General features: G+C 36.6%; 1 protein-coding gene across 1 annotated transcript in view; it reads right to left on the bottom strand.

The window, feature by feature from the left end:
* SLC5A12 (solute carrier family 5 (sodium/monocarboxylate cotransporter), member 12) overlaps positions 1-15,181 on the bottom strand; it is a 52,921-nt gene extending 37,740 nt beyond the window's left edge. Inside the window, exons 1-4 of the mRNA XM_012649604.1 lie at positions 14,510-15,181; positions 5,750-5,815; positions 4,472-4,523; positions 3,487-3,554 (exon numbers count right to left, since the gene is read on the bottom strand). Of these exons, the coding sequence (XP_012505058.1) occupies positions 3,487-3,554; positions 4,472-4,523; positions 5,750-5,815; positions 14,510-14,848 (525 nt within the window). The 5' untranslated portion in view covers positions 14,849-15,181. The remainder of the gene's footprint in view (positions 1-3,486; positions 3,555-4,471; positions 4,524-5,749; positions 5,816-14,509) is intronic.
* Positions 15,182-15,603: the final 422 nt, after the last annotated feature.

Genomic DNA, 15,603 nt, shown 5'->3' with positions numbered 1-15,603 from the left:
GCAGATGAAAGCCACCATGAAGACTTCTCTGACTCCTTCATGTAGCAAGATTCTCTCTCTCTTTCTCACTCTTCTGTAACACACACTCACATGCACACACAAGTGCATGCACACATACACCCCCTGTTGATCTATAAACTGATTGTGCCTTGCATATCACTTATATATTTAATCAGATTGTGTTGTTTTGGGTCAAATGTTCGCCTCACTAAATTGCAAACCCCTGGATATCAGGAATCTATTTTTTCCCCCGCTTTCACTGGTTATTTTAGATGCCATGCAACCACAGGCTTAGCAGAGTAAAGAGACTGCAATATGAGCAAATGCGTTAGATAAATAGGCCACCATTTTGGTGAGAGGCTCAGCCTTAGCCTCTAGCCTGGCCAGAGCGGAGAGATGGAACAGGGGTGTGGTGAGAAGAGATTAGGTGAGGGCACTGGATCCACATAATGAAAGATTTCCAACACCAGGCTAAGGAGCTTGTACTTTATCTTGTGAACAATGGGAAGTAAGAAGAGAATTAGGTCAGTCAAGTGGCATGAAGAAATGGATATTTTAAGAAGATTAATCTGACAGAGGCATGCAGGGTGTGGAAAGAAAAAGAGACTGGAAGCATGGAACCAGTTAGGAGGTAGTAAATTTAGTTCATTTTAGTTTATTTTGATTATTAAAATATCCAGACTTATTTCTGAGGTTGCAGTTTTTCATCTCTACTTGTCCTACTTTTTTTAATGCTTGTTTTCCTCTTCTTTTCTGCTTAGATGAAATGAGGGTTTTTATTTTATTCCATCTTTCCACTTTGAATGTTTCATTTAAATGAGTCCCCTTAAAATTTTGCCAGGCTTTTGAAGTTTAAAGTCAAAATTTAAGCAATGCCTTAATCTCCACCAATCCAAGGATTATAAAACCCTTAAGTCTGATTATCCTCTTCCTGATTTACATGCTATTGTTATACAATTTGGGGGTTATTATTTTTCTTAATTCCAAAATTACATAAGATAACAATAATTATTGGTATATTTTGTATTTTAAATTGTATAGTAATATATGAAATTTAATAATATATAAATTATAATATAAAATAATAATTAAGCACTGAAATTATTTGACTAAACTTACTAAATGTTAACTATTCTATTATCAACACTTTGTCCATTTTCAACTGTCATAATATTTTTCCTTTTTCTTATAGTACTTCCTCTATATTTTTCTTTGGGGGAGATCTTTTAGTGCTAAATTCTTTTGGTTCTTTACACTCAACTCCTGAAAGATAGTTTTGTTCAAAACACAATTATAAAGTTGACAATTGTTTTTCCTCAATACTTCGAATATATTATCCCTTTGTTTCTGGCTTCCGTCGCCGTTGCTAAGAAGCCTAGCTTCAGTGTTTCTTCGCAGGTGTCTCTGTTTCTGCTCTCTGGCTCTTTTTCAAATCTTCTATTTGTATTTGCTGTCCTATAGTTTTATTAATGCGTCTAGATATGGACTTCTCTTTTTCTTTTCTTTTTTAAGATTGCACTTTCTAAATCTATAAATGCTTGTCTTTTATCATTTCTGAAAAATTGCAAGCTGTAATTTTTTGAAATATTACATTTCTTCCATTCCCCCTGAAATCTCTCTTCTCAGATTCCAGCTGGATATAAATTAGACTTTCTTATCTTGATCCTCCAGATGTCTCTATTTCTCCTTCATTTTTCCATCTCCTTGTCTCTCTGTTACACTTTGGGTCATTTCTTTAGATATAGTTTTTAGTATACCATCTGCCCCTTCAAATGTATCTGCTCTTTAGCATAGTAATTACATTGTGTGGTTATTCCTGATGGCTTACTTATCTTTGAAATTGCATCTTTTATTTATTTAAATTTTTTGTGCGTATCTATTTTTTATTCAATATAGTGCAATTCCAATATATGCTGTTCTTGAGAGGCCAAATCTCATTTGTTTTTTTGCTGATTTTCAATCATGGTACCTTCCTATTTTACATTTCTAATGATATTTTATTATAAGATTATTGTTGGATATTTATCTGTGTGTATCTTATAGTCCTAAATTGGATTCTTCCTCCAGAGAAGATTTGCACTTTTTTCCTTGCAAGAGCCAAAGTACATCACTGAACTGGAATCACGTCAGCTCTCCTCAATGATCCCAGTGTAATGTGATAGTCCCAAGCTCAGCTACTCTACATTGCCAGTGACCCAGGACTCAATATCTCAATAGTAGTACTGGTATCAACACCTGCCTTCAGGTCGACCCCATCCATCTTGTCTACCCACCACATACTCCTTCCAAATATCCATCCTCATTATTCATATATTTAAAATTATTTTGTTGTTATATTAATTTGCTACTTTATTTTGTCGGAGGAAAGATTTACTTGGGGAGCTATGATATCTTTTGCAAGGTCAGCAATGCATCAAGAAGTTGTTATATCTGGCATCTTGTTGTCCTTCTGTGGACAGGTAGCTCAGAGCAACTGATCTGTCATACATGGTCAAAGGTGGAAGAAGCAGGAAGGTATTTTTTAGGTAGGAGGAGGTGTGTGTCTGGAATAGAATTATGGTAGGGAGAATGGAATGAAAAAAATGAAGATAAAGCTTTGAGTATAAGAAATAATTTGCAAGCATGAAAAAGAAAGATAAAGGCATTTTAAAGTTGTGTATAATCAAAATAGATGTTACAGAATATGTGATACGTACATAATGCCAATATATATGAATGGTCTCCTACGTGATATATCAATTACTTTATTTTTCTCTATAGAAGAGGAAAGAGAATCCTACTGTCTGGGAACCATCACCACATGCTTAACTGGTCAATTATAACTCACACATGGTACAGTGACTCCGAATAGTAAGGATTCTAGTTGTAGGGTATGGGCAAAACAATAGGTGCTCAATGAATGTTTGCTGAACTAATTGTAATAGTTATATTATATAAATACGTTGCCAATACCACTCAGGTTCCTTGATTAGAAACAGAGCATGTGTAAAGCCAAATGTTAAATGTAATCCAGGCTTACCCATAAATAAGACAAAAACAAGCTGTGGAATCCTCAAGTTTACCAAATACCAGCCATCCTGTTCATTCATACAAATATTTTGTTATTTCTCAACCAACAGACAATGAAGTATAAATGCTACTTATGGCTTATGACCACTATTAATAAGCAAACTTTTTTTCTCAGAAGTTGCATAGGATCACCTCTCTCTTATCAAGGAGACATTTCTTTCATCAGATCTTTTCTTATTAGGCATGGCTTTCTTGAAATGAGCTCAGAGCCTAAATTCTCCTAATGGTTACTACTAGAAAGAATTTTAAATAAAATAACGGCACCTTCCTCAGGAAACTTCAACAGATAAGCTGACATACTTCTATTTAATTTTGGAATAGCAATTTCTGCTATAATTAGATGCCTATTGTTGGAGATTTGCCCTTATCCCATATTAGGATGTAGTGCTAAATACTTTTTCACAGCTAGATACATACCAGGGTACAGTAGAATGTGCAAACAATTCCTGTGGCAAACACAGAGCCCCAGAGATCAAACCCAGTCACTAGAAAAAAAGAAAAACATATATTAAAAGAATTTTCTTTGGAAAAAGTAAAAGAGCAAGTTTTATAAAGAAAAAAGTCACAATATTTTTGTCAATGTTCTTTGTGGACAAAAATAAAATAAAATTAGAATTTTCCCTCATTAAATTTTTTCATCTTTGAGAAAGATTCTTTTATTACATTTTTACACTTCTAACCAGTCCATAAATTTCATGTAATGTTCAGTCAAATTTTTCCTTCTAAGATTCTGTAGCTGCCAATTTTTGGTCCAAATATTTTTTGGTTTTGAGGGTTTTTTTTTGTTTTCCCTGACAAAGTTATCTGAGTACTCTAAAACCACCTGATCATCAACTATGAATTAGTATTTCTCAATATAAGAACATAGCTCAATTAAATTGAATATTAAGGACTTTCTATATGGTGGGTGTCATTGTAAAATTTATTTTCACTTTTATTTTTTTCTTTTCTTTTTGTTTCTAGGATTTTATTTCCTCAAAAGGATCAAACTACAAATCTTAATGTAATTATTACATGCCCCTTTTACTCTTGTACTCAGATTATCCACTTCATGAAATCACTGAAAAAGAATCATCTATTATAGATGACCTTACCTAGTGGTTGTTCACATACAATACCAAAGCTGTCATAATTTTGATGATTAAAAAAACAAAACCAAAAAATACCCAAACAAAACAAAAGCAATCAAGCTTGATATTTAAAACCGTGTGAAGCAAAATCAAATAACTGCATTATGTTCAATGCTCAACTTTAAAGCTTTATGTAGTAACATCTACAGTAAACCATAGCTCCCTAACCAGAGAAATATCTCCCCAACAAGATAATTTATGTGTAATTCTCCGAAGTAAGAGTTCAGGCATAAACTGGGTGGAATATGCCCAAGGGAATGTCAAGAACTCACCTTGATTAAGTGCCAGAGCAGGAGCATACACCACCACTCCTGTGTAGAGAATCTGGTGGAGAAACAAGAATCAGGTGAGCAGTTAGGAAGTGACATGGGAAGAAAAACTAACTGCCTAGGAAGTTCTTTGTTGACCTTAGAGATGTACTTCCTTCACCAGACATTTCATCCCCATCCACTCTGATTGTGACGTTGTTCACCACTGTCACTAGATTCTAGAGAGGATATAAGTGTTAGATGGAGGAACAGGGTTGGATTTTCAAGACACCTACTAGTTCTGAGATTTTATGGTTGTATTTGTTATATTTCTAAGGGACACAGAAATAGGCTTCAAGAGTTTTTGATATGCTCTCCTTGTCTCCACTCCCCTCATGAACACACGTCACAATGGGCTCTCTGCTGACTTTATGGGACACTTTACTAAGGAAAAGAAGCACATTCTGGCAGTTTGAGGAAACATAAAATCCAGAGTGGAGATGGAAAGAATCTGTCAGGATAAAGTACGGTGCGGGGAAGACTAACAACATGGGTGATCCACATAATGAATATATCTTCTAATTCACAGAATGGCAACCACTACACTGATGGAAATTGGTACAATTCCATTTTGTTTTAAATGGAATTTCAACCATTTAGAGATTCATGTGGGGATTTTCAAAGGTAAATATCTGTGGGCAGGTCAAGGAGGACTGTTTTTCTCCTATTTTCTCGCTTTAATCCTTCCGTCAGTGAGTGGGAGTGTTGATTAAGAGGGAAGAAGCTTATCTTCTAGCAGAAAGTACTTTCCTTAGAAGTAGAAAACACACCAGTGGCATGCCACAGGCAAGCTTGGGGCAACATGGAGGCAATTTAAAGCCCAAAGGGCTGGAAAGGAGTCCATAAGAGAGAAGTAGGAATATTGGTTAGGAATATTGTCTTAAAATGACTTTCAGCAAACCTGGCATTTCTGGTTCAACTCATTTAAAACAATAAAAAAAAGAGGCAGTTACCTGACAATTCCATAGCTAACGCAATTCATACAGGTTAAATAGGAGTGAAATAAATGTTGAGAAAATGTGTTTTTTTTCCCTTGTGGCTTACAATATACCTTTATTTTTAGTCCAGATCTGTGGGATCTGTGCAATGTCAATACCTCTCAAGGTAATCACATATCTTAAAAGTGCTATCCTTGGAAGAAAGTAGTGTCTTCTTAGTATTAAAATCTGTCCATTAATCCAGTTAGTTGCCCCTAAAGTAAACACACTTGTATCTTGCAATCCCACAATTTCCACCTCTTACCGTCTGTACAATGTAGATGACTGTTGCTGCGTATCGAACTGGTTTGTTGAATCGTAGTTGCAAGTACTAGAGAGAACAGAAAGACATTCAGAGCTGGTGAGTTTTAGATAAGAGCTGCTAAGAGGGTCCTTTTTTTCTTGATACTCCTCTGACTTTCATGCTTTGGACTTACAATGTGATTTTATGGTATGTCTCCTTAGAAGCAACAGGGAAAAAAGCATAGAGTGTGAAAAGTCAAAGATCTATTAAAACTCAATTCTTTTTTCATGCTTCTCATCATGGTCAGAGAAAATAAGTGGGTTGTTTGAATAAAAATTCAGGTCTTCTGACTTTGTGCCCAGAAGTCTTCCTACTAGGCCCACTGAAGCCATTATTTCCTTTTATATTTTTACTGCTCCAAATTCAGCTCAATTCTTCACTTTCTCTTTCCTGGATTCCTGCTTCAGCTCCCTAATTGATCTCCCTAATACCAGTCCTTGCCCATTCATCCCATCAACCCCGTATCTGCCACATTGGTTCTCTTAAAGCAGAGCTCTAATCACGTCATTCTGTTTCTTAAAAATCTTCAATGATTCCCTATCACAGACAAAACAAAGCCCACATCCCAGGCTTGATACTCCAAACCCTCTACTGTCTGGACCATATCTTAAGTCATATCACTAACCTTCACATAGTTTATTCTTCACATAAAATCAGCATCTGTTGTTCAACTAACACGTTTTGTACTTTTCAGACCTTTCCTTTGTTTAGGCAGAACTCTCAACGGAAGAGACTCTCTCCCCCAATTTTTATTAAATACTAATTCTTCATCATTGAACAAGAATGGTCCAGTCACTATGCCTATCCATACTCATACTTTCTCCTCTGAGTTCACATAGCATTAATATTAAACCTCTGTCACGGTTATCAGTTGCTGTCTTATACTTTGGTGTTGAGTTTGTTTATCTTATTATATTCATTTTCTGTGGCTGCTGTAATAAATTACCACCCATTTGTTGGCTTAAAACAACAGAAATTTATTCTCAGACAATTCTGAAGGTCAGAGGTAAAAAATGAATTTCAGTGGGCCCAAATCAAGGTGTTGGCCAGATTGTACTTCCTAAGGAGGCTCTAGGGAAGAATCTGCTTCTTGCCTCTGAGTTTTGGTGGCTGCTGGCAGACCTTAGCTTCTGGTTGCCTCTTGCCAATCTCTCCTTCCAGAGTTGCATTGCCGTCCTTTTCGTCTATGAAATTTCCAACTACCTCCCTGCTATAGAGATATCTATAGTTATATTTATATTTAATATCCACCTGGGTAATTCACGATAATCTTCTCATCTCAAGATCCTCAATTTAATTACATTTGAAATGATCTCCACTTTTTTTTTTTTTTAACTATGTAAGGTAACATTCACAGCTCTTAGGAATTAGGCATGGATATATATTTGGGTTGGGGTGGTGATTTTTTCAGCCTACCACATTTATCATCGCTGATGCATAGAAGCGGTGTTCTATTTTGTTCATTTTCATCTTTTTCATGTATGTATTCATTCAAAAAATATTTGTTACTTGCCTTTCATATTGTACTCTTGACACATCATAATAAGCAAATATGATACAGTCTATGCCATAAGGGATCTTAGAGACAAGATGAAGGGACCATTAACAAATATTTATATTAATAAGTTACGATTGTGATATATACTAGAAGAACAGTTACGATTAGGTGTGAACATAGTAAATAGCAGGATCTGACTTACTGTTGGAGGTAAGGAAAGGTTTTCTGAGTAAGTATTCTAGAAGACATTGCTGTCTGTCTTCCAGTGCATAATAAACATATACTGAATGAAAAAAATAAATTTTAAAAGCAACATCTTGAGGATTCAATTTCTTGTTAGTAGTTTCTACTTGGTAGTAGTTCTTATCTGAATTTGAGAAAAGTCATTTTGATTAAATCAGGGGTTAACTACTGATTTGCCCTTTTCCTAAGAACAATACATAAATGTTGTTTCACAGCCCTTCTTAAAACAAGGAATTCCTCTTGGTATTATTATGATTCCATTTCACATTAACCCACATTTCTCAACTTAACCCATCTAGATTCTCCCATCTCGCAGGGAAAAAAAAAAAAAAGAATCTTATTTTCAGGCCCTCTTTCTTCAGATGATACATTCAGTGAATTGTGAGCCAGATTATAGTGCTGTGAATGTGTGACTCAGGGCACTAGGTATAAAGAAAATATTCTTTCAGAAGAAGAGAAGTCAGTGAGGAGTCAAAATCTCAACAATCATAGGATAAAAAACACTGCAAAACTTTTTTGTTGAAGACAACCTGGGTTCAAATCCCATGCCCTTGGGAAGATTAGTTACTCCAGTTGGCCATAGTTATCTCTTCCTAAAATAGATGATTATAGGAATCAAATGGCATAATGTATTATAATGCCAAGTGCAGGGCTAGAAATATAATAGAATTTAGTGACCGTAGTAGTCCCTATGGGTGCATCACCCATAGCGTATTGACACTCACTGTTCCAGTACATGTGGATGGCACTAAAAGTGCCTGTGATTATCTGCTTGAGGGCTTTCTCTCAGCCCTTGCACAGAGAAGATAAGAAATGCTTGGGGGTATTGTCACTGGCATTTAGCCAATGACTAAATGGAGATGGACAAAAAAAAGACTCTGGCTTCCTTGCCTTTCAGAGAGGACAACACTGAGACACGCTCTACACTGTCTTTTAGAGATCCCCAGTCCCCAGTACAATTGAACCCTTGCTGCTCACCGTGGTAACCTGCTCAAAAGTACACTTTTTATTGGCTTCTTTTCCTTCCCTGTTTCACTTTGCCACTTGCCTATTCGTGCTTCCTGGGATCACTTCCCCCAAAATCAATTTGCATTCAAATCCTTGTCTCAAGATCTGCTTCTGGGGGAACACAACTTAAGACAGTGATATTTCTAGCCAATATAATACAAGTGGAGACTTTAAAAATGCTTCTGTAATGAGGCGTTTTCCTCTTGCTGATAGGAACTTCTTTCCATCACATAAAGGACCCAGGATAGTCTACCAGAGGAAGAGACTAAATGTAACATAGTCAAGCTGTGTCATCTGCATTTCCCTGGACAAGAGAGCCCCTCGCCAATTCACTACCTGATGGAAGTCACATAGATGCCCCAAGAGCAACGGAAGAGCCTTCTGGGGCCCAGTTGAACCAGGCCAAATTGCTCGTCCACTGCATTGTGAGCAAATACAATTGTTGTTTTGAGACATTTATTTTTGAGTGGTATGCTACATAGCAATAGGTACCCAGGACAAAACTTGGTACTAGAATTGGGGAGATGTTGTAACAAAAACCAAAAATATGTAGTACTAGCTTTGGGGCTGAGTGGCATGTGAAGTCTGAGAAAGCAAAGGGGAAATTAATCCTGCAAAATGGTAAGTCCATGAGAATACTGCTGTAGGAAGCTGCAAAGTTAATGATCTTCACATCTCAGTTTAGTTCCACTCAATTCAGTCAATTCAGCAAAACTACAGGAACAGTACTGGGAGAAGGCTGTGTGGAAAAACACCTGGATCAGAAGTCAGGTTCCCTGAATTCCAGTTTGAGATTTGCTGATATCTTGCTTTGTGATCTAAGCCTCTGATTTCTCATCTGTGAAAGAAGAAAGGCTATTACAACTGCATAATTTTACACATGAAAAAATATATTAGCTTTTCCTCTTACTATATTCACTCATTCACTCAGTGGTCACCTTTAGTGTGTGTATATAAGCTATTTCTATAGTCAAAAGTAAAAATGCAATGGAAGAGTTGCATGCTTCATGCTTGCTTTTAAAAATACCAGAGGTGACACTTAAACAACATTATGTTGGATTATTTTTAGAACCACAAACTTGATCCAGCTACACGCTTTTCCATTTTGGAAAATAGCAACTCCACTTTTCATATTGTTTCAAACCCAGATTACACAGAACCAATCTTTACTCCCCTCTTTCTCTCACTCCCAATATCCAACTTGTAAAAGAATCCTGGTGCCTACCCCTCACTTTAAAAACATATCCACTGACATTATCTCCTCTGTTTCCACCCTGTTACCATCATCTCTTGCCCAGATTATGTCAATAGACTCCCGATTAGTCCCTCTGATTCAGCAGTCAAAAACCATACAATCATTCTCAATATCCAGCTAAAGTAATCCTCTTAACACAAAATCACATCATGTCACTCCTCTGCCCAAGCACTGTAATGGCCCATCTCACTTAGAGTAAAAGCCAATCCTTACCATGACCTAAAAGGCTTCATAACATTAGTTCAGACCCTATCAGAACCTAAATATCTATTTTATAACAAATATTTTATAACACCATTTATTTTGCTGAAATAATATTGTATATCCAAACATCTAATTACTCAAAATATAAATATAATTACTATAATAAACAGAAAGCAATTTACCAAAAAAAGTGTGCAGTGTATAAATGCTCAGAAATCACTATTGAATAAGACATAGTGAAGTAGTAATCTGTGCATTATCATAATGAAAACATTGGATTGAAGAGAAGTAAGTAGTTCAGAAGCCATGAAGTCCAAGAAAAATGAGAGAGCAGGTAGGCATTAGCTTATAAACTAGTGTTAAGGGTAAATACTAACAGACTGGATTTACTAGTATATGATAAGAGAAAGAAGGAAATAACCTTAACTAAAGTGAAGATAACATAATGAGACTAATTATAAACCGTCCAATTGAGATAATGAAAATGTATGATATTGCAAATGAGCTGAGCCTAATTTATAACTGGAGGGTGAGAACGATTCCTTATGCTTTGACATGGGGCAAGGTAGTGATAAAGTAACACAGATGGCATATCTTAGTCTTGAAATTCCACTGCATATCAAGGCATTTAAATTAGTTGGCTATTGCTGTAAATAACCACCCCAAAACCAAATATGTATTATTTCTCATAATTCTGAGGATAAACTGAGTAGCTTCTCTGCTTGTTTCATCAAGACTCTCATGTGGCTGCAATCAGCTGGAAGACAGCTGAGCAAGGAGGTCTAACATGGCCTCACTCTCATGGCTGGCAGTTGGCGTTGGCTGTGGGCTGGGTGTCTCTGTTCTTTGCTATGTGTCCATTCCTGCTCCTGCAGCTAGTCCAGCTATGCCAGCTTTCTTACAAGGCAGTATTAGGGCTGCATTCCAAAAAGACAAAGGCAGAAACTACAAGCCTCATGAGGCCTCGGCTCCAAACTCACACATCATTTTGGCCACATTCTAGCGGTCAAAGTAAGTCACAAGACCAGCTCAGGTTCACAGGGTAGGGAAATAGATTCCACCTCTTTCTATCTTAAGAACTTGAAAAGACCCTTGAAAGCGTATCTTTGAATATGTAATAGAGAATGGAGAGTGAACAAAGAAAGAGAAATTCAAGATGCTACAAAGAGGTTGAGTGGTATAAATCTGGGAACAGCAACAAAAAACAACAACAACAACAACAGCTATAATACAAAACTCTTATATAGCATTTACCATTTGCCAGGCTCTGTTAAAGGTATTTACATGTAATATCTCATTTACTCCTCACAGACATCCTTTGAGATAGATGTTGCTATTACCACTGTTTTACACACATGAAAAGCAGGTATGGAAAAGTTAACATTTCCCCCCAAAGTCATGAAAACAGCAAGTGGCAGAGCTGGCATTCACAGCCAAGTGGACTGAGTGTAGAGTCTCTATGCGTCTAACCCCTATGCCATAATGCCAATTTTATAAAGCAAGAGGCAATCCCAAGTAACCTCATCTGTACTTTGTAGACTCCAGATATCTTATCATTAGGATACTAAAAATTTTAAAATATATAGCAAACAACAATAGTAAATATTTAAAAAACAATTTTGTAAATTAAATCCAAAGAAGTCCTTGTATTTCCTATACCTGTACTAATTTATTAATTTAAAAGGAGTCTCAAATCTCCTCAGTTACATAATACAATTGGTTTAATTGTTTTCGTAGTGATTGAACCATTTTTCTAAAATTAGTTACAGCTAAGCATGTACTGAGTACATGAAATAGACACATTGCTCAGGATAAGTAAATTGCTCAATCATTTCAAGGCAATGTTTTTATTTCATTTTGATTTCTAGAAAATGCACTAATTTATAGTGTGTGTGTGTGACCATAACTTTTGATTTTAAAAAGTTATTATGTACTAAAGTACTACTAATTTATATTTATAGTAGTTTCCAAACATTAGGCATTAAAAGATCATGCAGTACCGGGTACAATTATTTCTTGTGTATGTGTGTCTTACACGTTGCAAGACATCTGGAGTCTCTGCCCCCCACTCCTCAAGTTTCAGTAGTGGCCCCTAATCATTGTGACAACCAAATTTTCCCACAAATATCCAAAGTGCTCCCTCTGTGTGGCACCACCCTCACCGGGATCACTACTGTATGTAACTGGGCCCTCCCACCTCTTTCATCTCACCTTGTACCATCGTCCCCTTTGTTCACTCTTCTTCATGCCGATTGGTTTCTTTTTGGTCCTTCTTTAGTGCTTTTGCATCTGTGACTCCTTCAGCCCGCCATGTTCTTCCCCTGTCTGATGCAATCACTTGCTTTCTCCTGGTCTCTATGTAGGTGCCCTATTTTCATTGAAGTTTTACTTGACCACCCTCTATGAATTATGGAGATTCTCCACCTAAACTAGCATTGCTTCTCTCTGCCTTATCCTATTTATTTTTTCTTTATTGTCTTTTGCAGGGCAGGATAGCACAGTGATTCAGACTATGATCTCTAAAGTTAAACTGCCTGGTTTGAAAAACTGCTACTTGCTAGCCAAGTGACATTGAGCAATTTACTTTATGTGCCTCAGTTTTCTAGTCTGTTAAATGGGGATGATAATACCTATCTAAAAAAGATTTTTTTTTAAAGCTAAGTGAGTTAACACACATAAAGTAGTTAGAACAGTGCTTAGCACACATTTAAATGCCATATAAATTTGTCTTATGATTGTCTTATTGACTGCCCTTTTCTGCTATAAAGTAAGCTCCATGAGGGCAGGAACTTGGTTCAATGCGTTATCTCCAGGACCTAGAAGAATGCCTAGAACAAGCCCAGCATGGTAGTATATGCCTTTAGTCCCAGCCACTTGGGAGGCTGAGGCAGGAGAGAGGATCACTTGAGCCCAGGAGTTCAAGAACAGCCTAGGAAACATAGTAAGACCCCACCTCTAGAAAAAAATGTGGAAAAACAATAATGCCTAGAATATAGAGTATGCTTAATGAGTATTTACTAAATGAATAGACAGTCATAAAATTATATTCCATATCTAGGTAGTTTTTTATAACTTAAAAAGCTCTTTCACTTTAAACTAAACATTCATGAAAGAAGGAAGTTATTTTCTATGTGTAAATTTGAGTTGAGAAATGCTAAATAATTTGCACATAAAGTGGTCCTATTGGTAAGCAATGGACTTAGAAATTGAACTTGTATTTTCTAAGTTTTCTCTCTTCTCTCTCTCATTTTGTCTCTCTCTCTAGTAGTCTTAGGCAATCCTTTTTAAATGCATTGTTTTGTTTAAAAAAGAAAACAGAAAACTCAGTAATATCTTTGGGAGTCCAACCTTCACAGTTGAATGGAAAAACCTATAACATATTTATATTTTCAGAAGCACATTAATGAGCAATGGGATATGTGTACATTTTTAGGACTAAGTATAAATGTAGTCATTTTCTCTTGAATCTACAACCCGGGTAGTGCCATTGCATGAGCCAACCTAACTACTTTCTTTATGGGGAAGGGGGAGTTCATGTTGAATATTTGGGATATGATCATCTGGGGAATCATAAGTTTTAAGACCTTCCAGAAAGTGTCCATGTGCCTGAATGGCTTTTCAAATCTAGAGTAACTCATTTAGCTTACAGAATTAAAAAAAAAATGGTCAGTTATTAGTCTTGTTCTGTGACTTAGTAGGGATGATGTTGGACAATGAAAATAAACACCATTTTTAATAGGAACTTATTCATGATCACACAAATATTGGACACGAAAACTCAATTTTGAACATGATGTTTTTATTGAGAATTATTGCAAAGCCAAAACACTACTGCCTCATTTTTCTTTGATTAAAATAATTCCCATATTTGTATTATTTAACTTTTCTGTCCTATTAAAATATTTTTTATTTTTCAAAAATGTTATCATTTTCCCATTAAAAATTGAAGCCTCCTAATAATCTGTATTTAAATGCTCTCTACTGTCTGATAGAAGAGCCAGTAAACAGAGATACCGGACAATGATAGGTTCTCAGTAGATTTTACCCACTATTCAATCTTAACTAAGTCATTTATCTGTATTTCAGTTTTCTCAGCTGGAAAATTGCAATTCTCATGATATTTGTTCTGTTTTCATTTTAGAATAATGATGCCAAATAATAATAACATCAGCCCTCTTTTATTGAGAACCTCCTACAACAGGGCAATGTGTTAGATGTTTACATACAGGTTCTCATTTAATCATCGAAATAGCCCTATGGGATTCACATCATTATTTCCATTATACAGATGGGAAAACAGGTGTGTCTGTATCCAAAGCTTAGGCTTCTTTACAATAACATTTTAATGTCTTTCCCATAATGTGTAATTGCTCTGAAGATAAGTGAGCGTTCTTCAAGTACCAGGTGTACATCAGGATAATAAGAAAAACAAATAAGAATAACAAAAATCCTTTGAGTAGAGAGAAAATAATAATTCCTGCTGAAATAGAGAAGAAGGGAGCAATTCTCTTACCTCGTAAGTGCTGGTGATGCCGGATCTGTAGAACACAGGGAGAAAGAGCTCTGACGTGAAGATGACGACAAATGCATACGCAATGAAGAAGAGTATGAAGGATGCCCCAAAGCGATAGACATCGGAAGGGGCCCCCAGAACAGTTACAGCTGACATGAAGCTGGCTGTCAGAGACAAGGCTACAGGACCAAACGTCATTTGTCTTCCTCCCACCAGGAACTCCCGGGAAGTCCTCTTTTTTCTCTCCTTAATGGCAAAGAACACTCCAATGCCAGAGGAAATGACAAAGAGGGCTGCAAATACAACATAATCCCAAACTGCAAAGTTCTTCACCTCCATGCTGAGAAGTATGGCACCAGAGAGTTACTTTCAACCAGGTCTCAGGGAGATGTTTCCAAAAGCAAATCTTCGTACAGCAGAGGCTTTGCTGAGAGGGGAGATGGTGATTCCCGGAAGAGAGTGACGACCAGAGGCACTTGTGTGAATCTTCAGACACCAAGTTATATTCAGAGAAGATCTCAAAAGTTGACTACAAAGAAGAATCTGGTAGTAGTATCAGTACCAAGAGATGAGAACTTGAAATCTGTCCCTGGTCAAGAGCTGTCTGTTCCTCTCCTGGATCATATGCAATGGAGAAGGAATTCAGATGTGTCCTGAAATTAATAACCACTGGGGGTGGACTAGACTTGCCAGATAACATGCTCTTTTATCTCCTAGTTTTTTTTTTTAAACTTAAGGTTAAACATTACTGGGAAACATGAAATTGATAAAAGTTGACCACCTCAGCATTTTTAATTGGTGAGGTGGAATCTGTAAAATGCAAACACAACCACTGTCTTTCTCCTGAGTACGGGAGGGTGGAGGATGAGTGCCGGCAACTGCTGGAGACAGTGGGTGTGGATGGAAAGGAGCAAAGGACGAGGAATCCGAAGACCTTTGCTCAAATCCTGGCTCAGCCATGAGTGAACTGTAATATTTTTGACAAAGCATTTAACTTTGCTAAACTTCACCTGGAACACTGGGATAATAATACATTACAAGGTTATTATGAGTATTTAAATCTAAAATTCTGACCTTCTCAGTCCTGGATCTAC

The sequence above is a fragment of the Propithecus coquereli genome, unplaced genomic scaffold, assembly GCF_000956105.1.
Source record: "Propithecus coquereli isolate 6110/MARCELLA unplaced genomic scaffold, Pcoq_1.0 Scaffold30, whole genome shotgun sequence".
NCBI classification, from domain to species: domain Eukaryota; kingdom Metazoa; phylum Chordata; class Mammalia; order Primates; family Indriidae; genus Propithecus; species Propithecus coquereli.
The sequence above is the reverse complement of the archived record's forward strand: the minus strand, read 5'-3'. Positions and strand labels throughout refer to the sequence as shown.